The sequence below is a fragment of the Elephas maximus genome, chromosome 17 (genome assembly GCF_024166365.1).
Source record: "Elephas maximus indicus isolate mEleMax1 chromosome 17, mEleMax1 primary haplotype, whole genome shotgun sequence".
Classification (NCBI taxonomy): Eukaryota; Metazoa; Chordata; class Mammalia; order Proboscidea; family Elephantidae; genus Elephas; species Elephas maximus.
The window spans coordinates 20385190-20411570 of record NC_064835.1 but is presented as its reverse complement, the minus strand read 5'-3'; the positions used below and the strand labels follow the sequence as shown (position 1 = coordinate 20411570).

The 26381-nt window shown below is 37.7% G+C and overlaps 1 protein-coding gene across 1 annotated transcript; it reads right to left on the bottom strand.

Annotated features, from left to right (window-relative positions):
• Positions 1 to 791: 791 nt before the first annotated feature.
• LOC126061046 (olfactory receptor 8G1-like) lies at positions 792 to 26169 on the bottom strand. The gene is made up of 2 exons (XM_049857425.1): positions 25618 to 26169; positions 792 to 1757 (listed from the first exon to the last, which is right to left on the bottom strand). The coding sequence occupies exons 1-2, from the start codon at positions 26167 to 26169 to the stop codon at positions 792 to 794; spliced, it is 1518 nt and encodes a 505-aa protein (XP_049713382.1).
• Between the last annotated feature and the right edge of the window lie 212 nt (positions 26170 to 26381).

Sequence of the window (26381 nt, the reverse complement as noted above, 5' to 3'; positions counted from 1 at the left end):
GCTTCCCCATGATTGGTTGTTCTCTCGTTAGCCCCGTCAGCGTGCAGCCTGCTTGTGCTGGCTGAGTCTCTGCCGAGGTTACCCCAGGGGGCTAGGGGTTAGGGCTGTGTCCCGTGCATGCCCCACTGCAGCAAGCCGCAATCAGACCTGCCACTCGGCACTAGGGAACTCCGAGGGCTCAAGGCTGTGGCACCAGATGCCAGTTCCAGAGGCTGTTGCTGCTTCAGGATGCAGCTTTTCCTCACCTGTCACTCAGGTCAACTATTTAGACCTGTCTACCCCCATATTTCATAACACAGTTTTCTGCACTTAGTCATTAGTAGGTAATGAACTTTGTAGATTTGAAATGGTTAAGAATTATTTACCTTGGAGATCAATTTTTTCCTGAAAATTTTATTCGTACACTTATTAGAAACAAGGGCCAAAACACAAGCTATTCAGAAAATCAAAGGATATAGACCAAAGAGATCATTCTATGAATTATGATAGCTAAGCCTTACCAAAGTGCCAAATCCCATGTACGTAAATTATAGCCTCCCCACATGAAGGCCTTTGAAGATTAAAAAAAAAAAAAAGATTAGAGGTAATATGGATTACTAGGGGTGACATCCAGGCCTTCCTAAAATTGACATTGCCTGCCATGTGACAGACAGCTGTCCATATGACACTATGAATCCAGTCTTATCCTTGGGAACTGCCTTCCAAATAATCAAGTGATGGCAATAATGTCACTATTTCTGTATCTATGTTGCAGTGTCTGGGCTTCTTTCATACTGAATATTTACCAAGATTTATAAACCTTTGTTAATGCAAAACAGCCTTTTCTCAATGATTTTATTGAGAGCGACTTTGACATCCTTATTCCTCAGGCTGTAGATCAGGGGGTTCAGCATTGGCACAATAATGGTGTAAAACAGAGAAGACACTTTGCTTTGGTCCATGGAGCTGACATTTGATGGCTGCAGGTACATGAATGCTACAGAACCATAGAAGATTGTAACAGCCAAAATGTGGGAGCTACATGTCCTGAAGGCTTTGGACCTGCCCTCAGTGGAGTTAATTTGCAGGATGCTGGCAATGATGGAGGCATAGGAGCCAAGGACAGTCAAGGTTGGTGCAAGAGTATTAAATGCACTGAAGCACAAAAGTACCACTACATTGATATAAGTGCTAGAGCAGGAGAGCTCCAGTAGTGGGAGAACATCACAGAAGTAATGGTTGATTATTTTAGCCTTGCAGAAAACCACTCTTAGCATGCAACCTGTGTGAGCTGTGGCACTAATCAAGCCCATCATGTACACCTCAACTACCAACCGGAAGCAGACCTGATAAGACATGGTGACTCTGTAAAGCAATGGATTACAGATGGCAACATAAGGATCATAAGCCATAACACCTAACATATGACATTCTGATACAATAAAAAAAATGAAGAAGTAGAGCTGAGTCAGGCATTCAGGGTAGGAGATGCTGTTCTTCTCGGTCACAAAGTTCACCAGCATTTTGGGGGTAATGACAGTGGAATAGCAGAGATCAATGAAGGACAAACTGCTGAGGAAATAGTACATGGGGGTGTGCAGGTGAGAACTGAGCCCAATCAGTGTAATCATGCCCAGGTTCCCCACCACTGTGACCACATAGGCTCCTAGGAAGAAAAGAAAGAGGGGCAGCTGGAGCTCTGGTTTGTCTGTTAGCCCAGCAAGGATGAACTCAGTCACTGCGGAGTGATTTCCTGCTGCGATTTTTCTCTGGGAAATCTACGCAGGAAGAGAAGAAGAAATTTGAGTTAGGTGTTTATTTATGCAGCATGAAACAGATGCAAGTCTTATCAATTAGGTATCTCCAGTTCTCTCTCCCTGTCCTTGCTCTATGCTGGAAGTTAAATACTCTGGGATTATGGGTCATGCACATAAACACCAGATGGAATTATATCTATTTGCTTGTTCGTTTTTATTTCTGAATAGTCTCTGAACATCCAAAGACCTGTTCTGATAACTTAGAATATTGAGTGTTCTGACCCAGGTGGTACAATGGTTTAGCATTGGATTACTAACTGGAAGGCTGGCAGTTCAAAGCCACCCAGTAGCTCTGCTGGCGAAAGACCTGAAAATCTGCTAACGTACAGATTACACCCTAGAAGACTATACGGAGTAGTTCTACTCTGTCACATGGGATCGATAGGAGTTGAAAATGGACTCAGTGGCACCTAACAACAGCGACAACAACAAAGTACCTTCCATGCCTTATTTGAAATCCTCTCAACTCTTCTGCAGAACAATGCTACCAGGAAACAAGTACCTGTTACCATGAAGTTGATTCTGACTCATGTGGACCTCGTGTGTGTCAGAGCAGAACTATGCTCCACAAGGTTTTCAAAGACTGATTTTTTGGAAGTAGATCAGCAGGACTTACTTCTGAGGCTCATTAACCATTTGCACTATGCAGGGATTCCACAACAATTACTAGTATACTTATTTTATATATTTGGCTCATAGTGACCACTAAAAAAAAAAAAAAAAAAATTTTTTTAGAGGTCAAATATTTGCCCATAGTTAGGCATATTATAAACAAGTGATCGCTCTATGATGGAAGACTTTTGTGGCTGTATATGGGTCCTTCACCATTTCACCTTCTGTTTCTTCTTTTAGCTAGTCATGTCTGCTCTCCAGTCTTATCTCTTTATCATTTCAGAGAAACACTTACTGCAATTAATGTGAGGTGAATATTAAAGTATAAAAATAATGTACTGATCACTGATGTAGGCTGGTTTCCCTTTAAAGAGTACCTTGTCTACTGGCAACAATTTAAAACTATAGAAATAGAGGCTCTGGGAAGTAACTGAATGGCTAGCATTAAGTATATTTCCAAACTGAGGCCCACATCCAGGAAGGAAGTGTGTTTTCTAATGAGGAGAAGTCAGAAGTTCCTATGACTGAAGGTAAAACTCATTCTTTCCCAAAACACCACGTGCTACATATTCTCGTGGAACCTGGCGTGGTCCATGACCCTTGGAGGTTTTGTTCCAGGGGACCATGGCTACAGGATGGAAAACTTACGTGGTATTTTGACCATGTTGTCTTTGCATGTCATATGCATGTTGCATTGTATTTCACACTCACCTTTAGATCAGATCTTTTATCACTCCCTCAAGGGCATTAAAAAGCAGAAACAGTGTCTATATCTCTGAGACGTGAGTTTTGAAGGGAGTTGATAAGTCCCTGGATTGGGATACCATGATGACAGTTCTATGTTCAAAAGAAAAAGATGATAAAGATATCATAAAAGATTGATGATTTATCAGAAACAAGGAAAAGAGTGTGGAGATAAGAATGAATGTGAGGATTACATTACTATTTATTATTTATATTAAATATTTTATAAAAAAAATTTTTTTTAGGGTGGTATTATTCAGTGCTTACCATGTGATTAGAACTGTCTAGGCACTTCATAAATATTATTTAATATATTTTCCCCAGCAACCCTATATATTATAAGCTTATGATTCCCATTCCATAGATGAAAAAACTGAAACTTGAGAGTCTTATGTGAGTTATTCTAGGAGACAGCGGATTTTCAGTATAGTTGTGGATGGTGGTTTCCTAATAAAAAAAAAGAAAATTTCCTAATAGTACAGATAAATTTCACATAACTATGGGAAATAAAAGTAATAGTAAAAGACCTGTACTAACACTTATATCTCCTGGAAATACCAATTGGCTAAAAGCAAAGCATGTGCAAAATACACGCTACATTCAAAGAACATAAGAGCTGGAAAAATTATGATATTAATAATTAACATTCTTGTGTGATTCTAATTAGACAAGCATGTAGACTGAATTCCACAGTGGTGAATCTTACACTTGTCATCTATCCATGCTCAGATTGCTCAACGAACGGTGGATGGATAAAGGGACATAACTAAGTTCACAACTTGTAATTAATCAAAAAGCCATTATCTTTCTCAAATTGTCAATTTGGCAATAAATGTTTGCTGAAGGTATTTGTGCTTCCACTGTGCAAGTGATACATGAAAACAAGCAAATATAAAGCCAAAATTACATCTTCTGTGGACTCCTCTGCTTTCATGTTCCAAGATTATTCAAGTAAAACACTAATGACCAAGGTTATTACAATCTCAATCTTTGCTAATAGCAATTTTCACATATTTACTACTTTGTGGATTATGATTAAAACTAAAGTCCTTGAAAATTTTAAATACATAGACTTTGAAAGTTGTTTTGTTTGTTAATAAGAAATAGTTTTGTTGTTGAAGCTTCTTATCTTTAGGAGTAAAGTTTACCTATGATTGTGAAGGAAACTTTCTAGAGTGAAAGATTGTTAGTTTTAGATAATATCAGAACACTGCAAAATTATGATTTAAAAGTGATTTGTCTAGAGTTTTGAAATAGTACCAGGAAAAAATGTTTACCTTCTCAGGAACACAATTATTTGACTTGTTTTTGAAAAATAAAGTATGATTTGCTACCATTAAAAATGTTGCTGTTGCTAGCTTATCAGATGTGCTTCTGAAAACAATAAAAAATGATGTTAACTTTCCAATTAAAATGTCTTAGGGATTGGTAAATGTCTTTTATGGAGTTGTATCACTGCAGAGCTTCTCTTTGATACAATGAAGGCACTGATATGATGAATATATCATTATTTATAATCCTTAAGCTATCCTTAGATATGTCATACCTTAAACAGTATAATAAATTTAACATCAAATAATAATGCTTTTAAGACAAAAAAATAAACTGTTTTATGGACTACAAAATTCTCAAAGCCACTTTTATTTTCTCACTTTTTAAATTGTATTTTAGATGAAGGTTTACAGAACAAACTAGCTTTTCATTAAACAATTAATGCAATATTGTTTTATGACTTTGCTTAACAATCCCACAGCTTGTCACCACTCTTCCCTTCTTGACCTTGGGTTCTCTATTACCAACTTCCCTGTCCCCTCTTGCTTTCTAGTCCTTGAGCCTGGGCTGTTGTGCCCCTTTAGACTCATTTTCTTTCATGGGCCCATCTAATCTTTGGCTGAAGCATGAACCTCAGGAGTGACCTCATTACTGAGTTAAAAGGGAGTTTGGGGGCAATATTCTTGGGTTTCTCCAGTCTCTGTCAGGCCAGAAAGTCTGGTCTTTTTTTGAGTTAGAGTTTTGTTCTACATTTTTCTCCAGCTCTGTCTGTGACCCTCTATTGTAATTCCTGTCAGAGCAGTCAGTGGTGGTAGCCAGGTTCCACCTAGATGTACTGGACTCAGTCTGGTGGAGGCTGCAGTAGAGGTGGTCTATTAATCCTTTGGACTAATCTTTCCTTTGTGTCTTTAATTTTCTTTATGCTCCCTTGCTCCTGAAGGGGTCAGACCAATGGAGTATCTTAGATAGCCACTCACCAGCTTTTAAGACCCCAGATGCTACTCACCAAAAGAGAATGTAGAACATTTTTTTTATAAACTATGTTATGCCAATTGAGCTAGATGTTCCCAGAGGTCATCTCAAAGCCACTTTAGACTTAAAAATTGTAACTGTCATATTGCCAAATGTATCCTTAAAATAGTGGTAATGAAGTAGTAGATAACTCTCCAAAGAAAATGAATAAGTTAATTTCATTTCAAAATCATATACATGAGATAGTGCTGGTATACATAACATACAGTCCAAGCAATATTAAAGATTTAGTGTTTTGTTTTTTTGTCTTTCTAGATCCTGTAGTAAACCTTGAGTTTCTGTATTGTATATTAAATATGTAGCGTCTAAAAACCATGTGAAATTAAAATAATGCCTTTTGTAGTTTTTTTCACAAAGTCTTAAATCACTTGAATCATTTTTTACAAATTAATGCATTACATTTTAGATATTTCAGAATTCCATTTTGTTTTCAAAAAGATTTTTAAAAAATTCCAATAGCTAAGGAAAAATAAGCTTAAAAATTAGGAAGAATATGTGCTAAATAAATCTGAGCGGAGCAGAGCTTGAATTTTAAACAAAAAATGTGTGTACAATATACAACCCAAAACCTAAACCTACTGCCATCTAGTCAATTTTGACTCATACACAGTAAATAAATAAATAAATATATAGTCACTGTCAAATTTACTCTGACTCATGGCAACCCGATGTGTGTCAGAGTAGAACAGTGCTTCACAGGGTTTTCGATGGCTGACTTTTTGGAAATACATCGCCAGGCCTTTCTTCTCAGGTATCTCTGAGAGGATTTAAACCTCAAATCTTTTAATTAGCAGCTGAATAGTTTCATCATTTGCATCACCCAGGGACACCAGGCACCCAGTAAAAAAACCAAATCAAACCCTTTGCTGTCAGGTCGATTCTGACACATAATGACCCTATAGGGTAAAGCAGAACTGCTCCATATTGTTTCCAAGGAGCATCTGGTAGATTTGAACTGCTAACCTTTTGGTTAGTAGCCGAGGTCTTTAAGCACATATACCCAGTAGTTACACTAAATTACTATTATATTGCATCATAAATAAATTTCAAAATGATTTTCAGATATTTTCAGTATGATAATGTAACTCACATGTCTCCAGAGCAGGTAATATCCTGGGAACCATTAAGAAAGATATTCAAATAAGATGAATCAAGTACAATTACACGTATTAGCAGCATTTTGATCCTATGCTCCCTTCCACCTGGGCCATTATTCTTAAAACTGAGGAAAGGGTGCTTGGCTTATATCCTCTCCCGAGTCATTTCACACTACAGCCTGCTTCTCTGCTGTTACCTGGCACCTATCGTGGATAATAGCTCTATTGGTTCTTTCACACCTTGGATACTCACTATTTCCTGGAAGTACTAGGACTGCTTCTGCTATCCTTTGTTTTTTTCAGGCACCATTAACACATGACTGATGAATATAATGCAATTTTATTAAATGTTCCACTATAAAAAGTTATTATACCATAGGCAGAATGCAACTGCTAACCGAGTGTTAGAAAGCCATGGCCCTGAGGAATGTATTACTAACACTGTTGCTCCAGCAGTCTGAGTTTAGCTGCCATGTTCTCTTATCTTTCTACATCAACAACTGTAAACCACCGAACTTGGGAAGAAGTAGTCCAGTAGATATATATATATATCCCCAACCCCATCCCTATATATATTTTGGTAAAAGTCCTTTAGAAATGTATTTGAATTTAGAGCCTTTCACAAAACAGGCACTTTTCAAATGAATAATCTCTGTCTTAACCCTTTATATATTTCTGTTACCTCCTTGATCCATATGGTATTCAAGTTTGTGACTCCTTGCTAGACCTTTTGTCTTGGATTGAATTGTGTCCCCCCAAAATATCTACCAGCTTGGCTAGGTCGTGATTCCCTTGTATGATTTCGTGATTGTCTACCATTTTATCATCTGATGTGATTTCCCTTTGTGTTGTAAATCCTATCACTGTGATGTAATAAAATGGATTAGCAGTAGTTATATTGATGAGATCTACAAGATTAGATACTGTCTTAAGCCAATCTCTTTGAGATATAAAAGAGAGAAGCTAGCAGAGAGACACGGGGACCTCATACCACCAAGAAAGCAGGGCTGTGAGCAGAGCAGATCCTTTGGACCTGAGGTTCCTGTGCTGAGATGTTCCCAGACCAAGGCAAGATTGATGACAAGGACCTTCCTCCAGAGCCGACAGAGACAGAAAGCCTTCCCCTGGAGCTGATGCTCTGAATTTGGACTTGTAGCCTACTAGACAGTGAGAGAATAAATTTCTCTTTGTTAAATCCATCCACTTGTGGAGTTTCTGTTAAAGCAGCACTAGATGACTAAGATAGCTTTCTTCTAATTCTCTTGGAAACCAACTCCTCCTTGATGTGACAAATGGCAACCCCAAAATCCCCTTTTCTTAACATACTGCAAATTAACTTTTATTTTTGACAAGATTCCTCAAATATAAATGATTTTAAGTGTAAGCTAGATACAAGAAATTAGAATTTGATGATACAATATGATGTGTACATGCCCTGTTGAAAAATCTTTTATTCATAAAAACAAAAAACCCACAGCTAACATCATACATAATGCTGAAAGAATGAATACTTTCCTCCAAATATCAAGAATAAGAGAACAATGTTCTCTCTAGCCATTTCTATTGAATATTATAGTGGAGATTCAGGGCAGAGCAATCAGTCAGACAATGAAATAAAAGGTAACCATGTTGGACAGGAAGAGATAAAACTATTAAAAGATTATATAAATTTGTGTATGGAAAATCCATAAAAAATATATTAGAGCTAACGTAAAGTTTCAGCAAAGTTGCAGCTTAACAATCAGCACAAAAAATTCAATTGCATTTCTATATATTAGCAATGTCGTTATGTGCAGTTTAGTTGGTTCCAACTCATAGCAACCCTATGTATGACAAAACAAAACACTGCCTTGTCCTGTGCCATCCTCATAATTGTTGCTATGTTTGAGCCCATTGTTGTAGCCACTGTGTGACTCCATCTCACTGAGGGTCTTCCTCTATTTTGCTGACCCTCTGCTTTACCAAGCATGATGTCTTTCTCCAGGCACTGGTCCCATGTGATAACATGTCCAAAGCATCTCAGATGAAGTCTTGCCATTCACCCTTCTTAGGAGCATTCTGGCTGTACCTCTTGCAAGACAGATTTGTTTGTTCTTCTGTCAATCCATGGTATATTAAATATTCTTCAACAAAGCCATAATTCAAATGTATCAATTCTTCTTTGGTCTCCCTTATTCATTGTCCAGCTTCCACATGCATATGAGGCAAATGAAAAGAAAATGGCTTGGGTTCACACCAGAAAATCTGCTGCCTTCTAGTTGATCCCAACTCATAGTGACCCTATAGGACAGAGTAAAACTTCCGCATAGGGTATCCAAGGAGCAGCTGGTGAGTTCAAACTGCCAAAGTCTATGATTAGCAGCCTAGCTCTTAACCACTGTACCACCAGGGCCTCAAGGTGACAGTTTTACTTTTTAACACCTTAAAGAGGCCTATTGGAGCAAATTTGCCCAATGCAATATTTGGTTTGATTTCTGGTATTGGTCATTTTGAATTGAACTACCATATGGCATACTAGGCCAGGAATGACAAATTGAAGAGGACTGGTATTGTGTTTGTCTTCAAAAAGAACATCTCAACATCTATGCTGAACTAGAATGACGTCAGTGATGTTATCCTTATCCGTACAAGGAAGACCAGTTAATACACTATTATTCAAATTTATAAACCAACTACTAATATCAAAGATAAAAAAAAGTGAAGATTTTAACTAAGTTCTGCAGTCTGAAATGATCAAACTTGCAATCAAGATGCATTAATAATTACTAGTGATTGGAAAGCAAAATTTGGAAACAAAGATGAAGGATTGTTAGTTGGAAAATATGGCCTTGGTATTAGAAACCACATGGGAGATCCCATGATATAATTTTACAAGACTAACAACTTACTCATTGGAAATACCTTTTTACAACAACGTAAACGGTGACTAAACAAATGGACCTCAAAAGATGGAATGCAGAGAAATGAAATCCTCTACATCTGTGGAAAGAGATGATGGAGAAGCTCAATATCATCAGTCAGAATAAGGCCAGGGGTCGACTCCAGAACAGACCATCATTTGCTCATATGCAAGTTCAAACTGAAGCTGAAGAAAATTAAAACAAGTTCACGAGAGCCAAAGAATAACCTTGAGTGTATCCCACCTGAATTTAGAGACTGCCTCAAGAATAGATTTGATGTATTGAACAATAATGACTGAAGACTAGATGGCACCTAACCACAACAACATCTAGAATATTTAAGAATTCTTATAAGTGAACAATAAAAAGACAAACACACAATAAAATATGAGCAAGAGACTTGAACAGGCATTTGTCTAAAGAAAGTATATAAATGGCCTATAAACACATTAAAAGATACACAACATCACTAGTCAATAGAAGAATGGAAATCAAAACCACAACAAGACACCTTTTTACACCCACTAGGATGACTATAATTCAAAAGACAGGCAATAACAAGGTTTGACAAGGATGAGGAGAAATTGGAATTATCATACATTGCTATGTCCTAAAGGGTCAAGAGGAGTCAGAATCAACTCCATGGCAATGGTTTGGTTTTATTTTATTAATCATGAATTATTAATAAATTACATATATGGGGCAGGCATATATTCTATTTAAAACTTCCTCCTATATCTTTTATCAGAGAAAAAAATTGAGCAAATATAAAAATAAAATAAACATTACTTCAAACCAAACCAAACACACTGTCGTCGAGTCAGTTCCAACTCATAGTGATGCTGCAGGACAGGGTAGAACTGCCCCATAGGGTTTCTAAGGCTGTAAATCTTTCCAGAAGCAGACTGCTGCATCTTTCTCCCCTTGGGCAGCTGGTGGGTTCAAACTGCCAACTCCCAGCAGACGTAAGTGGGGTATCCAGTAATGTGTTGCCTGACATCGGCTTTCCTCTGACTGCAAGATATTTTGCCATGTGCAGACAGCAACACTCCCAAGCTTTGGGTCGATTCAATACTTTCCTATGAGGAATATAAAAATGTCTAGAGGACAAGCAGTTTGTATTTGGTTATCAACTGAAAGGCTGGTGATTTAAACCCACTAAGTGGTGCCGTGGAAGAAGTGCTTGGCAATCTGTGTCCATAAAGATTATAGCCAAAAAAGTCTATGTACCTCAGTTCTATTCTGTAACACAGAGGGTGACCACAAAACACAATCAAATTGAGGGCAACAGGTTTACAGCATAAAACTGTCCATTCATGATAAAGTCCAACTTGCTGCTGCTCTTTTAAACCCCTAAATTATGACTTACCAGCTACCCTTTATAATATCTCAAATTTTTTTTTTTTTTTTTTTTTGAATCAGTTCCTTTTTTTGACCTCTATTAAAGGAGCTGAGCTGCAGTATCCTCCCATGTCCCTGACTCTAATTCTTTGGCCAGTCGACTGTTTTTCCTGTATTCTTTGCCTCATGAGAACCCAGAAAACCAGTGCCGTTGAGTCGGGCTGACCCATTAATAACAGCCCGCATCAGAGAAGCTCCAGTATCTATTGTGAAGTCTTGGTAACTCTCACTGCAGATATGGGGCTGTGATCTATTATCATATTTTTACATAAATAACAGGCACCTTCTACACTTTTTTGCCACCCATACCATCCCCACCTTGAGGTATTTTAGTAACTATGTTACGCAAATTGACATGGAGGCACTTATGAAAATACCTTGGGGAAAGAGAGTGGCTGGCAAATAAACATAAAAGGCACAAGTTATTTGTGTAAAAATAGGGTACATGTGACCAGACCACTTGAGAACTGACCCTGGCACATGCTTTCAATTTCTGTTGCTTTCTGTTCTGCTGCCCTGTTTTCACCACCTGTCTGTTTGAACGCCCTGTGACTGCTATTTGTGGAGGATTCACCAAATCACCTACCCTGTGTCAGTGGTCTTAGCCTACGTTGACTTACTCACCTAGAGATCAATGAATCCTGAGCAAGATAGTTGAAATATGAAAAAAAAGATAGTTTTCTGCCCTTGAATGCATTACAGGAAAAAATGAGTAACCATTGGACAGGTATCTTTATGAAATTCCAATATGGTTATAAGAAGCCTGAGACTTCATGAAGATTAAAAGGTTCTAGGACAGATGGGATACAGATACTCACCTTTTCCTGTGTGGAATGTTTAGCCAGGGTGCTCTGTATGCTCTAGACCAAGTGCCCTCTGAAGGAAATAGCTCTTAGTAATGTCGGGGGTGGCAGTTCAAAATAGAGACCCCTTGGTTCTCTTTTACTGAGGGCTCAGAATGCAGATGTCCGCTTCTGAGTTTCTCATGTAAATATTATGAATCAAAGTTGTGATTCCCTAGTGTAATTCCCTCATAGTGCTCCCTAAGACACTTGCCAAAGTGGCACGTTTTTATCTAGGGTTTCAATATACAAGAGGTCTCATCAAAAACATACAGATAGAAGGTCCCCCAAGATTTCTGTTCACCAGGGATGAGCTACTGGGAAAAAGGAGCAATTAAAACTTTCTTTTCTCATCTTTCTTAAGATGCTCTCATTGGCTCCCTAGTGTATAATATTCCCTCTCGGTGTTGAAATAGTAGACAGTCGGTACATTATTGACTCAAAATTAAGGTCTGGCAGACAGTGTTCTAGGAGGTCCTTATGACAACAGCTTCCAAAATGAATATATTTTCTGAACTATTTGAAACCATAGTTTTAATTCTTTTTCTATTTGTTTAAGGTTCAGAGAAATGTTCATTGGATTTGTTGGTGTTGCTCTCTGTAGTTTTGAAGACTATCTTTTTGTGCATAAACTTTTGTTTATAATACCCAGGATTTACTGAACACTTACTATGAACCACACACACAATTCTAAACCCATTACATTTAGTAATTTAATCCTCACACAGCCCAATGGGGAAGACAATATTATATTGAATCAAGTAGCAATTTCATATGATTTAACTTCATATATTATGCCTAATTAAAGAACAATGGAACTGAGGCACAGAAAGGTAACTTGCATACACTTACCCGGATAGTCAGATGAACTTCAATTTTCTCATAAAATGATTACATTTAGTATGCTACATCTTTTTTAATAATTTTTATTGTGGTTTAAGTGAAAGTTTACAAATCAAGTCAGTCTGTCACATATAAACTTACATACACCTTACTACATACTCCCATTTACATTCCCCCTAATAAATCAGCCCGCTCCCTCCTTCCAGTCTCCTTTCATGACCATTTTGTCAGTTTCTAACCCTCTCTACCCTCCCATTTCCCCTCCGGACAGGAGATGCCAATACAGTATCAAGCGTCCACCTGATACAAGTAGCTCACTCTTCATCAGCATCTCTGTCCAACCCATTGTCCAGTCCCTTCCATTTCTGATAAGTTTTCTTTGGGAATGGTTCCAGTCCTGGGCCAACAGAAGGTATGGGGACCATGACTGCTGGGATTCTTCTAGTCTCAGTCAGACCATGAAGTCTGGTCTTTTTATGAGAATTTGGGGTCTGTGTCCCACTGATCTCCTGCTCCCTCAGGGGTTCTCTGTTGTGCTCCCTGTCAGGGCAGTCATCGGTTGTGGCCGGGCACCATCTAGTTCTTCTGGTCTCAGGATGATGTAAGTCTCTAGTTCATGTGGCCTTTTCTGTCTCTTGGGCTCATAGTTATCATGTGACCTTGGTGTTTTACATTCTCCTTTGATCCAGGTGGGCTTAGACCAATTGATGCATCTTAGATGGCCGCTTGTTAGCATTTAAGACCCCAGACGCCACACTTCAAAGTGGGATGTAGAATGTTTTCTTAAAAGAATTTATTTTGCCAATTGACTTAGAAGTCCCCTTAAGCCATAGTCCCCAAACCCCCACCCTTGCTCTGCTGACCTTTGAAGCACTCAGTCTATCCTGGAAACTTCTTTGCTTTTGGTCCAGTCCAGCTGAGCTGACCTTCCATGTATTGAGTATTATCCTTCCCTTCACCTAAAGCAGTTCTTATCTACTATCTAATCAGTCAATAACCCTCTCCCACCCTCCCTCCCTTCCCCCTCTTATAACCACAAAAGAATGTGTTCTTCTCAGTTTATACTATTTCTCAAGAACTTATAATAGTGGTCTTATACAGTATTTGTCCTTTTCCATCTGACTAATTTCACTCAGCATAATGCCTTCCAGGTTCCTTCATGTTATGAAATGTTTCACAGATTTGTCACTGTTCTTTATCAATGCATAGTATTCCATTGTGTGAATATACCATAATTTATTTAACCATTCAACCGTTGATGGACACCTTGGTTGCTTCCAAGTATGCTACATTTTTAAAGCATTCATTCACTTAACAAATGGGCAAAACATCATTTTGCATGTTAGAATATCAAAAACCAGTTGCCGTCGAGTAGATGATCACTCATAGTGACCCTATAGGACAGAGTAGAACTGCCCCACATGGTTTCCGAGGAACAGCTGGTGGATTCGGACTGCCAAACTTTTGGTTAGCAGCCGAGCTCTTGACCCCTATGCCACCAGGGCTCAGTGTGTTAGAATATACACTTAGAATACAAAACTGTATTTTTAAACAAATTTGTCTTCAGCTGAGCTTAATACATATTTGGGAAACAGTTACGTAGCACTTACCCTGGTGGTGCAGTGGTTAAAGCAACCAACTGCTCACCAAAAGGTCAGTAGTTCTAAACCACCAGTTTCCAAGGGAGATAGATGTGACAGTCTGCTTCCTTAGAGATTAGGGCCGTGAAAGAACTATGAGTCAGATCTACTTGATAGCAGGAGTTTGGTTATATTGGTTTTATACATCAAATAATGTTTGAAGCACTCTACAGCTTTAGTCCTCACATGTTTATCTATCCTCTTTCATGAATGAGGAAAATGAAGCACAAAAAGGTTAATCAACTTTTCAGCTTGTAGGCACTATCAATCAGTATTTTAAGACAACAGGTATAAACCAAAATTATGCATAATAAGCTGAGATACATGGTTACCTATTTAGAAAAAGGAAACCCTGGTGGTGTAGTGTTTAAGAGTTCAGTTGCCAACCAAAAAGGCAGTAGTTCTATTCCACCTGTTCCTTGGAAGCCCTGTGGGGCAGTTCTACTCTATCTTATAGGGTAGCTATGAATCAGAATCGTCTCAATGGCAACAGGTTTTATTTAGGAAAAAAAAGAAAATGAATTTATGTTACAGCTCAAAACTCATGAAATCATTCATTTCCCCATTAAAATTATTTATTTTCCTTTTATGCACAAAGCTTTGTGATAGGTGCTAAAGTGATAATGGGAAAAAAACTAAACACAATATTTGTCCAGTACTGTGTGCTCTCCAATATGGCAACCACTAACTACATGTGGCTATTTAAAATTTAACTAAATTAAATTAGGCTAAATATTTACTCTCACAGTCACACTAGCACAGTTTCAGGTGCTCAACAGCCACACATGACCAGTGGCTACTGTATTGGGAAATGCAGAGAGAACATTGCCATCACTGCTGGAAGTTCTATTGGTCAATGCTAGTCTAGTGGAAGAGAGAGAAATGATGAAATAATCAATTTAACATAAAATTATAACAGTGGTACTTGCTGTGGAAGACAGGTTCATTTTGGAATGAGACCCTACCATTTTTGGCTTCAAGCATCCAAGCATAGCTAGAGGACATCATTCAATTGATAGAACTCAGAAATTTTTTTTAATTGTGCTTTACATGAAGGTTTTCAAAGCAAATTAGTTTCTCATCAAATGGTTAATGCACATATTGTTTTATGACCTTGGGTGCGATCCCAGAGACCTGTCAATACTCTCCTCTTCACAACCTTGAGTTCGCCATTCCTATTTGTCCAGCTTTCCTGTCCCTTTTTGCCTTCTCATCATTTTCCCTGGCTGATGGACCCATCGAGTCTTGTGTGAATGGTTGAGCTATCTGTATTATTGTTTGTCTGATCTTTGGCTGACGGAAACCTGGTAGCGTAGTGGCTAAGAGCTCGGGCTGTTACCCAAAATCGGCAGTTCAAATCCATCAGGCGCTCAGTGGAAACCCTGTAAGGGCAGTTCTGTCCTGTAGGGTCACTATGATTCTGAATCAACTGGATCACAAGGGGTTTAGTTTTTGGTTTTGGTAATCTTTGGCTGAAGGGTAAACCACAGAAGTGACTTCAGTACTCAGTTAAGATGGTTTCTGGGGGCCATAATCTCAGCGTTTCTCCTGTGTCTGTTAGACGAGTAAGTCTGTTTGTGTGTGTGTGTGTCTGTGTGTGTTTGAGATTTTGAACTTTATTCTACATCTTTCTCCAGCTCTGTCCAAGGTCCCTTTATTGTGATTCTTGTCAGAGCAGTCAGTGGTAGTAGCCTAGATGTGCTAGACTCAGTCTGGTGCAGGCTGTGTTAGTTGTGGTTCATTAGCCCTTTGGCCTAATCTTTCCTTCGTGTCTTTGGTTTTCTTCATTCTCCCTTGCTCCAGGCTGGGTGGGACCAGTAGAGTATCTTAGATGGTCCCCATGAGCTTTAAAGAACCCGGATGCTACTCACTGAAGTAGGATGTAGAACATTTTCTTTATAAACTATGTTATGTCAATTGACCTAGGTGTCCAATGAGACTACTGTCCCCAGGCCCAAGCCCCAGCTACTCAGTCCCTCAAAGTGTTTAAATGTGTCTAGGAAACGTCTATCCTTTTGCTTTGGTCCAGTTGTGCTGGCTTGCCCTGTATTGTGTCTTGTCCTTCACTTTGCCGAAATTGACACGTCTAATAAATCTAGTTAGTGATTTCCCATCTCCTTCCCTCTCCACCCTCGTAACCATCAAAGAATGCTTTTTTCTGTGTGTAAACCTTTTCTTGAGTTCTTAGAATAGTGGTGTCATACAATATTGGTCATTTTGTGACAGACTTATTTCACTCAGTGTATTGCCCTCCGGATTCATCTATGTTGTGAGATGTTTCACAGATTCATCACTGTTCTTTATCATTGCTTAGTATTCCTTTATGTGTATGTATCATAATTTTTTATCCATTCATATGTTGATGGGCATTTAGGTTGTTTCCATCTTTCTGATATTATGAATAGTGCTTCAGTGAACAGGGGTGTGAATATGTCTATTTGTGTGACGGCTCTTATTTCTCTGGGATGTATTCCTGGGAATGGGATAGCTGAATTGTTTGGTATTTCTGCTTTTAGCTTTTTAAGGAAGTGCCATATCATTTTCCAAATTGGATGTACCATTTTACGTACGCACCAGTAGTGCGTAAGACTTCAAATCTGCCCACAACATTTCCCACATTTGTTACTTTATGTTTTTTGGATTAGTCTCAATATTGTTGGGGTGAGTTGGTATTTCAATATAGTTTTGATTTGTACTTTTATAATTGCTAACAATTGCAAGCAACTCCTCATGTATCTGTTTTCCACCAGAATGTCTTCCTTAGTGAAGTGCCTGTTCATATCATTTGACCAATTTTTAGTCAGATTGTTTGTCTTTTTGTTGTTGAGGTGTTGCAGTATCATGTAGATTTTAGAGATTAGACCCTTGTCAGATATATCATAGCCAAAAAATTATTCCTAGTGTAGGTTTTCATTTTACTCTTTTGGTGACTACTTTCGATGAGCGTAAGTGTTTGATTTTTAGGAGCTCTGACTTATCTAGTTTCTCTTTTGGTGTTTGTCCATTTTTAGTTATGGTTCGTGTACTGTTTATACCTTGTATTGGAGCCCCTAGCTTTGTCCTCATTTTTTCTTCCTTGATCTTTATTGTTTTAGTTTTTATATTTAGATTCTTGATCCATTTTGAGATAGTTTTTGTGTACAGTGTGAAGTATGGGTCCTGTTTCATTTTTTTGGAGATGTATATCCAGTTATGCCAGAACCATTTGTTAAAGAGACTGTCTTTTCCCCATGTAACAGACATCAGCCCCATGTCAAACATCAGCTGCTCACAGATAGATGGATTTATGTCTGGGTTCTCAATTCTGTTCCACTGGTCTATGTGTCTGTTATTGTAACAGTATCAAGCTGTTTTGACTACCATCATTGCATGACAGATTGTAAAATCAGGTAGTGTGAGCTCTCCCACTTTGTTCTTCTTCTTCAGTAATGGTTTACTTATCTGAGACCTCTTCCCTTTCCATATAAAGTTTGTGATTTGTTTCTCCATCTTCTTAAAAAGTACTATTGGAATTTGGAACGGTATTGCATTGTATCTGTAGATAGCTTTGAGCAGAACTGTCATTTTCACAATGTTGGGTCTTCCTATCCATGAACATGATATGGTTTTCCACTTATGTAGGTCTCTTTTGATTTCTTTCAGTAGTGTTCTGTACTTTTCTTTATATAGGATTTTTATGTCCCTGGTTAGAATCATCCCTAAGTACTTTATTTTCTTGGGGGCTTTTGTAACTGTATTGATTTGGAGATTTCCTTTTCGAAGTTCTCTTTGTTAATGTAGAAGAATCTTACTGATTTTTCTCTGTTAATCTTGTATCCTGCTTCTTTGCTCAAATCTTCTGTTTGTTGCAGTAGCTTTCTTGTAGATTCTTTGGGGTTTTCTGTGTATAAGATCCTATCATCTTCAAATGGGAATATTTTTACCTCTTCATTGCCAATTTGGATGCCCTTTATTTCCTTTGCTTGCTTTATTGCTCTAGCTAGGACCTCCAGAACAATATTGAATAAGAGTAGTGATAAAGGCCATCCTTGTCTGGTTCCCATTCTCAAGGGGACTGTCTTCAGTCTCTCTCTGTTTACAGTGATATTGGCTTTGGCTTTATACAAATGTCCTCTATTTTGTTGAGGAATTTCCCTCTGTTCCTATTTTGCTGAGAGTTTTTATCAGGAGTCGGTGTTGGTCTTTGTCACAGGCGTTTTCTGTATCAATTAATAAGATCGTGTGGCTCTTTTGTCTTATTTATGTGGGTGATTATGTTGATTGATTTTCTAATGTTGAACAGTCCCTGCATACCTGGTATTAATTCCATTTGGTCATGATCTATGATTTTTTTTTTTGATATGGTGTTGAATTCTATTTTCTAGAATTTTGTTGAGAGTTTTTGCATTTATATACGCAAGGTACATTGACCTGTAATTTTCTTTCTTTCTCTCTCTCTTTTTTTTTTTTTTTTTGAAGTGTCTTTGCCTGGCTTTGGTATCAGGGTTATACTGGCTTCAGAAAATGAGTTCGGGAGTCTTCCTTCCTTTTCTGTCCTCTGACATAGTAGTCTTGGTGTTTAATCTTCTCTGAAAGTTTGGTAGAATTCTCCAGTGAAGCTGTCTGGGTCAAGATTTTTTTTGTTGTTTTGCTAATTTTTTTTTTCTTTAATCCCTTCCTTTCTTACAGGTTTGTTTAGTTTTCCTGCCTCAGTTTGTGTTAGTTTAGATTGATAGTGTAATTCCAGAAATTTGTCCGTTTCCTCTAAAATGGGATCTATCCTGGAGAATGTTCCATGTGAGTTGAAAAAAATGTATAATTTGCTGCTGTTGAGTAGACAGTTCTGTATATGTCTATGGGTCAATTTGGTTGATTACAGCATTTAGATTTTCCATATTTTTATTGAATTTATTTCTATATGTTCTGTCTTTCACTGAAAAGGGCACACTGGAAGTCTCCTACTGCTGTTATGGAACTGTTTATTCCTTTTGTAAGTGCTGTTAGAGTTTATGTATTTTGGAGCACTGTCATTGGGTGCATGTATATTTATTATGGTTACGTCCTCCTGGTGTACTGACCCTTTAATGATTATATAGTGTCCTTCTTTACCTTTATTGCAGATTTTGCTTTAAAGTCCATTTTATCAGAGATTAATATTGCCATTGATGCTCTTTTTTGCTTGTTGTTTGCTTCATATATATTTTTTCCATCCTTTCAGTTTTAGTTTGTGTCCAAAGCGTCTCTCTTGTAGTCAGCATATAGACAGTGTTTTGTTTTTAACATATACATACATTCTGCCACTCTCTGTCTCCTTACTGGTGCATCTGAGGTATTTATATTTAGTATAATCATTGATAAAAAAACATTGATAGGTATGAGTTTACTGCTGTCATTTTGATGGTTTGTTCTTTGGTGTTGACAGTTTTTTTGTCCTGCTTAATTTTCTGTGCTGAATTCTTTCTGTTTATGTATTTTCTTTTCGTCTCTTTCATTATTGTTAATTTTGTGTTTGCTGAGTCTTTATGTTTTTCTTCTTTTTTATTTTGGTGGTTAGGTTTGTTAGCTTCCTCTGTGGTTACATGGAAGTTTATCCTTTCTTAAGTTTAAATCAGTCTTTTATTTCTTAATATCACCTTAACTTCCTCTCCACATAGAACTTCTGTGACTACACTGTTTATTCCCCCTCTTTTTTTTTAACATTGTCATTGATTACATATTGACGTCTCTGGTTGCCTCTTTACAGTCTTTTAGCTTTGGTTTGATTTTGTGAATTCCCTATCTTGGCTGATAACTGGATGATCTTCCTGTGTCCCGGTCTTGAACTGTTTCTTGATGTTGTTATTTCTCTAACCAGGGGATTCCACCCTCTTGGCCCTGCCTTAAATGTTTTAATAATTCATAGATTGGGGGCTTTAATCTGCTTATTTTTAAGTCTTTTTTTTTTCTTTTTGCAATTTGGAGTGAGAAGGGCACCAACTTAGAAACAGAATGATCCATTATCCCTGTGGAGAATTTTTCTGATCAATAATTATATAAGGAAACGTAGTAGCAAATTGGGTAAAGTGCTAGGCTGCTAACTGAAAGGTCAGCAGTTCAAATCCACCAGCCACTACAAGGGAGAAAAGGCCTTTCAGTCTGCTTCCATAAAGTTTACAGCCTAGGAAACTACATTGGGATAGAGTTCTACTCTGTCCTGTAGGGTCACTATGAGTCAGAATCTACTATATGGCACACACAACAACCATTATATAACTATAGACCAAGAAATCTGAAATAATGTAAAACATAGTTTTCTATTCTCATGAATTTGATAATCTTCATAGAGATATCTACAAGCATTCATTAATAGTAAACAGTACCAGAAAGGACATTATTACCATAGAATGTGTGATGACCTAGAAAAGGGCCTAATGATACCCTGGAGTGGTCAAAAATGCATGGAGAAATAGACACTTGACTTTTTCATTGAAAGGTGTGTACAATTTGGAAAGGCAAGATGGAATCAAGAGGCCATTTCAGGACCAAGAAGCAGCATGAATGAAGGCAAGGCCTAAGAAATAAGCTTTGTTGAGATTTCTATTAGCTACCCCATCCAGCATATTTTATACCTTTCTGGCAGATCTTAATAGCTATTAAAATATTAATACATTTTATTTATGCATTATGCATTTTATTTTAATCACACTATTATTCTTCTTAGACACAATGCCTAATCCAAATGTTAAACTCTTGAGAGATCACCAGAGTTTTCTGTGACTAAACACAAATTTTGTAAGGTGTGGCTGCAACTGCTAAATATCATTTATATTCATTCTTTCTTCCTGAATAATCAATGCCCTGGATCTTAGTTTGGCACATGGCCATATAGAATAATCCTGGCATTTCTCAGGCTCCCTTGCATCTGATTCTTAACCACTGTGCCACAAGGGTTCCAATCCTAACTGATACAGAAGGTGAACATCAGCTCTGTCCCTGTAACACACTGGTGGTCCATGAAAATGCTAATTATTAATGAGGAATTGTTTTCTTTTACACAATAAAATATACTTGTGTCAGAAGGAATGAGAGACAAACTCAGTATGCGAACATTATCCAAGTCCATCATAGGGCTTAGTGTTTGAATTTATTTAATATATCATGTTCTTTCTTATTATTAAAACTTTTGATTACATGTACCCTTCTGTAATGGTACTTGGAGCTGTGGTTGTGAAGTGGTTAAGAGCCTGGCTGCTAACCAAAAGGTTGGCACTTCAAATCTACTAGCAAGCTACTTCTTGGAAACCCTATCGGGCAGTTCTACTCTGTCCTATAGGGTCACTATGAATCAAAATTGACTAGGTGGCAACAGGTTTGGTTTTGGTTTAGTAAGGGTACTTGACAAGCCCATGAATTTTTTCCTTTCTAATTTGTAAATTTTTTTTTTCTCCTTCTCTCCCTCTGTGTTGTGGTAGAGCTTTATTTCCATTTTGGCATCTGCCTAATATCTATCCTAATATTTTAATAACATATTGTCTACGAGTCCTCAGAATAACTAGAGATGGCTCAGAAACTTTTATCTCATTAACACCTTTAAGAACTTTTAATATATAAATAAATCCCCTTAAATACGAAAAATTCTTATGCACAGTCATTTCAACCTATCACTCATCAGGGCAAAAAAAATTTCCCAGTGGGTGTTGTTTGTTCAGTGCCTACATTAATACAATCCAAATTACATATAACATAGCCCTTGTGAAACATATCCAAGCAGTATATGTATATGAATATAATTCACATACATATACATATATGTTACACATAAATATATACAAATATATGGAATCACATACATATAGAGATATACATATTTCTTTTTGCAGGATTAAGACATGAGATACGTAGATAAAGACTGATTAGTAAGTACTTAGAAGGCCAAGAAAGAAGTTTCTTTTTAGTTTCCAAAGAGGGAAATACCCTCACCTCTCCCATTACAACTTGTGATTTTATGTGGTGACGTAAGGGGTGATACCACATCAGTGTATTAATGTTTCCTATTTGATGGCAAGTTGTAAAGCAAGCACAGTTTTAGGCATGCCAGTCCAGTCAGATGATTTTAAAAATACACTTTAACCAGATGTAAATGTTCATGCTTGGTCTAAAAAGACCCAGTAGCCCTGTGCTCTGCATCTGGGCACAGCATTATAGAGATGAGCAGTCAAGAGGATCATGTTATTTGGAGATGTCCATGCTTGTTTCTCCTTAATACAATTGTTTCCGAAGCTTTGAATCTTAGAAGCATTAGAAAAAACACACCAATAGCTCTTATCTAGAAGTGGCTCTAAAAATAAAGTGAAATATCTGGTCTTTAAGAGTCTGAAGAAACTTTCTAGGGAGATATGGGGAAATATATCCAGATGCTCTACCACCAGCAAGGGAAGATGTGGGAGCTCAGCAACTGGCCAGAGGAGCTGGTGGTAACTGAGGCAACAAAAGCTACTGAGAGTTATTAATAGGAATGACACCATGGTAATGGGTTTATTTTTTGTTTGTTTTTAGTTTATTGCCTCTCAAGAGGATGAAAAAGAGTTTTCTGATTGCTATTCTAAAAAAGACCAATGGGATCTTATTTGGGAAAGGGGAAGAGGAGGCAATTTATTGATTAGAAGTCTTTGCAATATATTCTCTGAGTTACATGTTCTATATTACACTCCTTCTTTGACAAGTAAGGAGTGAGATTACCAAATTTGTACTTGAAGCCTCAACAATTATTGAGTGTCTACAAAACAATTCTCCCAAATTTGTTTTCCTGAATAAACATTTAGTTTTGGGGGACGAAGGGCACAAGTAATTAGTCAGAAAACAAATTTTTCCAATTTTAACTTTTGCATGTGAATAAGTAATCCATCTGAGTTCAATGCATAGTCAAAGAATGTCACTTCTACATCTGTGATTCTCTAATATGGGTGCAAAGAAAAATCCATAGAAATAGTTGAAAATGAATATAGGATTCATAGGGAAATGGAGGTGACAGCCCAATACTAAAACTTGAAAAAAAAGAATGTTGCATATCCCAACTGAAAAATGGGCAAAGGATATGAACAGGCACTTCACCAAAGAAGGCATTCAGGCAACTAACAGATACATGAGGAAATGTTCTCGATCATTAGCCATCAGAGAAATGTGAATCAAAACTACAGTGAGGTACCATCTCACCCCAACAAGGCTAGCATTAATGCAAAATAATAAACGTTGGAGAGGTTGTGGAGAGACTGGAACACTTATACACTGCTGGTGGGGATGTAAAATGGTACAACCACTTTGGAAATCAATTTGGTGCTTCCTTAAAAGACTAGAAATAGAACTACCATATGATCCAGCAACTGCACTCCTTGGAATATATCCTAGAGAAATAAGAGCCTTTACATGAACATATATGCACACCCCTGTTCATTGCAGCACTGTTTACAATAGCAAAAAGATGGAAGCAACCAAGGAGCCCATCAAAGGATGAATGGATAAACAAATTATGGCATATTCACACACAATGGAATACTACGCAATGATAAAGAACAATGAATCCTTGAAACATCTCATAACATGGATGAATCTAGAAGACATTATGCTGAGTGAAATTAGTTGAAAAGGAAAAATATTCTATGAGAACACTATTATAAGAACTCAAGAAAAGGTTTACGCACAGAAGAAAACAATCTATGGTGGTTACAAAGGTAGAAGGGAAAAAAGGGAGGGGGGTATTCACTAATTAGATAGTAGGCAAGAATTATTTTAGGTGATGGGAAGGACAAAACACAATACAGGGGAAGTCAGCACAACTGGACTAAGCCAAAAGCTAAGAAGTTTCCTGAATACGACCAAACACTTCAAAGGACAGAGTAACTGGGGTGGAGGTCTGGGGATCATGGTTTCAGGGGACATCTATGTCTATTGGCGTAACAAAGTATATTAAGAAAACGTTCTGCATCCCACTTTGGTGAGTGGCGTTTTGGGTCTTAAAAGCTCTCAACTGGCCATCTAAGACACATCAATTGGTTTCAACCCACCTGGAGCAAAGGAGAATGAAGAGCACCAAAGACAAGGAAAATGTTAGCCCAAGAGACAGAAAGGGCCACATAAACCAGAGACTCCATCAGCCTGAGATCAGAAGAACTAGATGGTGTCTGGCTACCTCTGACTACCCTGACAGGGAACACAACAGGGAATCCCCGATGGAGCAGGAGAAAAGTAGGATGCAGATCTCAAGTGCCAGTAAAAATATCATGGTTAATGGTCTTACTGAGATGTAAGGACCCCAGAGGACAGGGCCCCCAGGCTCTCTGTTAGCCCAAACTAAAACCATTCCTGAAGGCAAGTCTCCAGACAAAGATTGAACTGTACTATAAGCCATAAAGTGATACTCATTAGGAGTGTGCTTCTTAGCTCAAGTAGACACATGAGACTATGTGGGCAGCTCCTCTCCAGAGGTGAGACGAGAAGGCAGAAGGGGACAGGAGATGGTTGAATGGACATGGGAAATATGAGGTGGAGAGGAGGAGTGTGCTGTCACATTACGGGGCGAGCAACTAAGGACACATAACAATGTGTGTATAAATTTTTGTATGAAAAACTGACTTGAAATGTACACTTTCACTTAAAGCACAGTAAAAAAAAAGTTGCATAAAGAAATAAGTACAAATACATATAATGTATTTAGCCATGATTATTCTACCAGTCTCTTCCACCATATTGTTATAATCTTATGGGGAGTAATTATGTCTTGTAATTCACCATCTGCCCCATATTCCTTAATACAGTTCTCTGTACATAGTAGCTAGTAGGAATTGAATTTTGTAGATTTCAAATGATTAAAAATTATTTTGAGATCACTTTTCTCCAGAAGACTGTGTTTGCACATTTATTAGTAATAAAGGTCAGATACACAAATTGTTAAGAAGATCAAAAGATATAACCCAAACAGATCATTCTATGAATTGAGATAAATAAATCTTTTTTAAACAAAGTGCTAAGTCCCATGTATATAAATTATAATATCCCCACCTGAAGTCCTTTGTAGATTTTTACAAAAGTGATTAGAGGTAATATGGGTTACTATGGGTGATGTCTGGGACTTCTAGAATTGACACTGTCCTCCATGTGACCCTATGAATCTAGTCTTATCCTTTAGATATTTCTTCCAAATAAGTATTGCAATAATCTCACTACTTCTGTATATATGTTGCTATCTCTACAATTCTTACTTACTAAATCTTCTCCAAGAATTAGAGGTCTTTGCCATTGCAAAATAGTCTTTTCTCAATGATTTTATTTACAGCAACTTTGACATCCTTATTCCTCAGGCTGTAGATCAGCGAATTCAGCATTGGCACAATAATGGTATAAAATATAATAATAAAACATAAAAAAAAATAAAATATAAAATATAAATAATGGTATTAAACTTTGCCTTGGTCCAGGGAGCTAACACTTGATGGCTGCAGGTACATGAATGCTGCAGAACCATAGAAGATTGTAACAGCTGTGACGTGGGAGCTGCATGTGCTGAAGGCTTTGGACCTGCCCACAGTGGAGCGGATGAGCAGAATGCTGGCAATGATGGAGACATAGGAGGCAAGGATGGTCAAGATTGATGTAAGAATATTAAATGTACTGAAGCACAAAATTACCACTTCATTGATATAAGTGCTGGAGCAGGACAGCTCCAGTAGTGGAAAAAGATCACAGAAGTAATGGTTGATTGTTTTAGCCTTGCAGAAAACCACTTTAAGCATGCAAAATGTATGAGCTGTGGCACCAATCAAACCCATCATATATACCTCAACTACCAGCCACGAGCAGACCTGATAAGACATAGTGACAGTGTAAAGCAATAGACTACAGATGGCAACATAGCGATCATATGCCATCACAGCCAGCATAGAGCCTTCTGATATAATAAAAAATGCAAATAGGTAGAGCTGAGTCATGCATTCAAGGTAGGAGATGCTGTTCTTTTCTGTCACAAAGTTCACCAGCATTTTGGGGGTAATGACAGTGGAACAGCAGAGATCAGTGAAGGACAAACTGCTGAGGAAATAGTACAATCAGTGTGATCATGCCCAGATTCGCCAGTGCTGTGACCACATGGACTCCTAGGAAGAAAAGAAAGAGAGGCAACTGGACCTCTTGCTTTTCTGTTAGCCCAGCGAGGAGGAACTCAGTCACTGTGGAGTGATTTCCTGCTGCCATT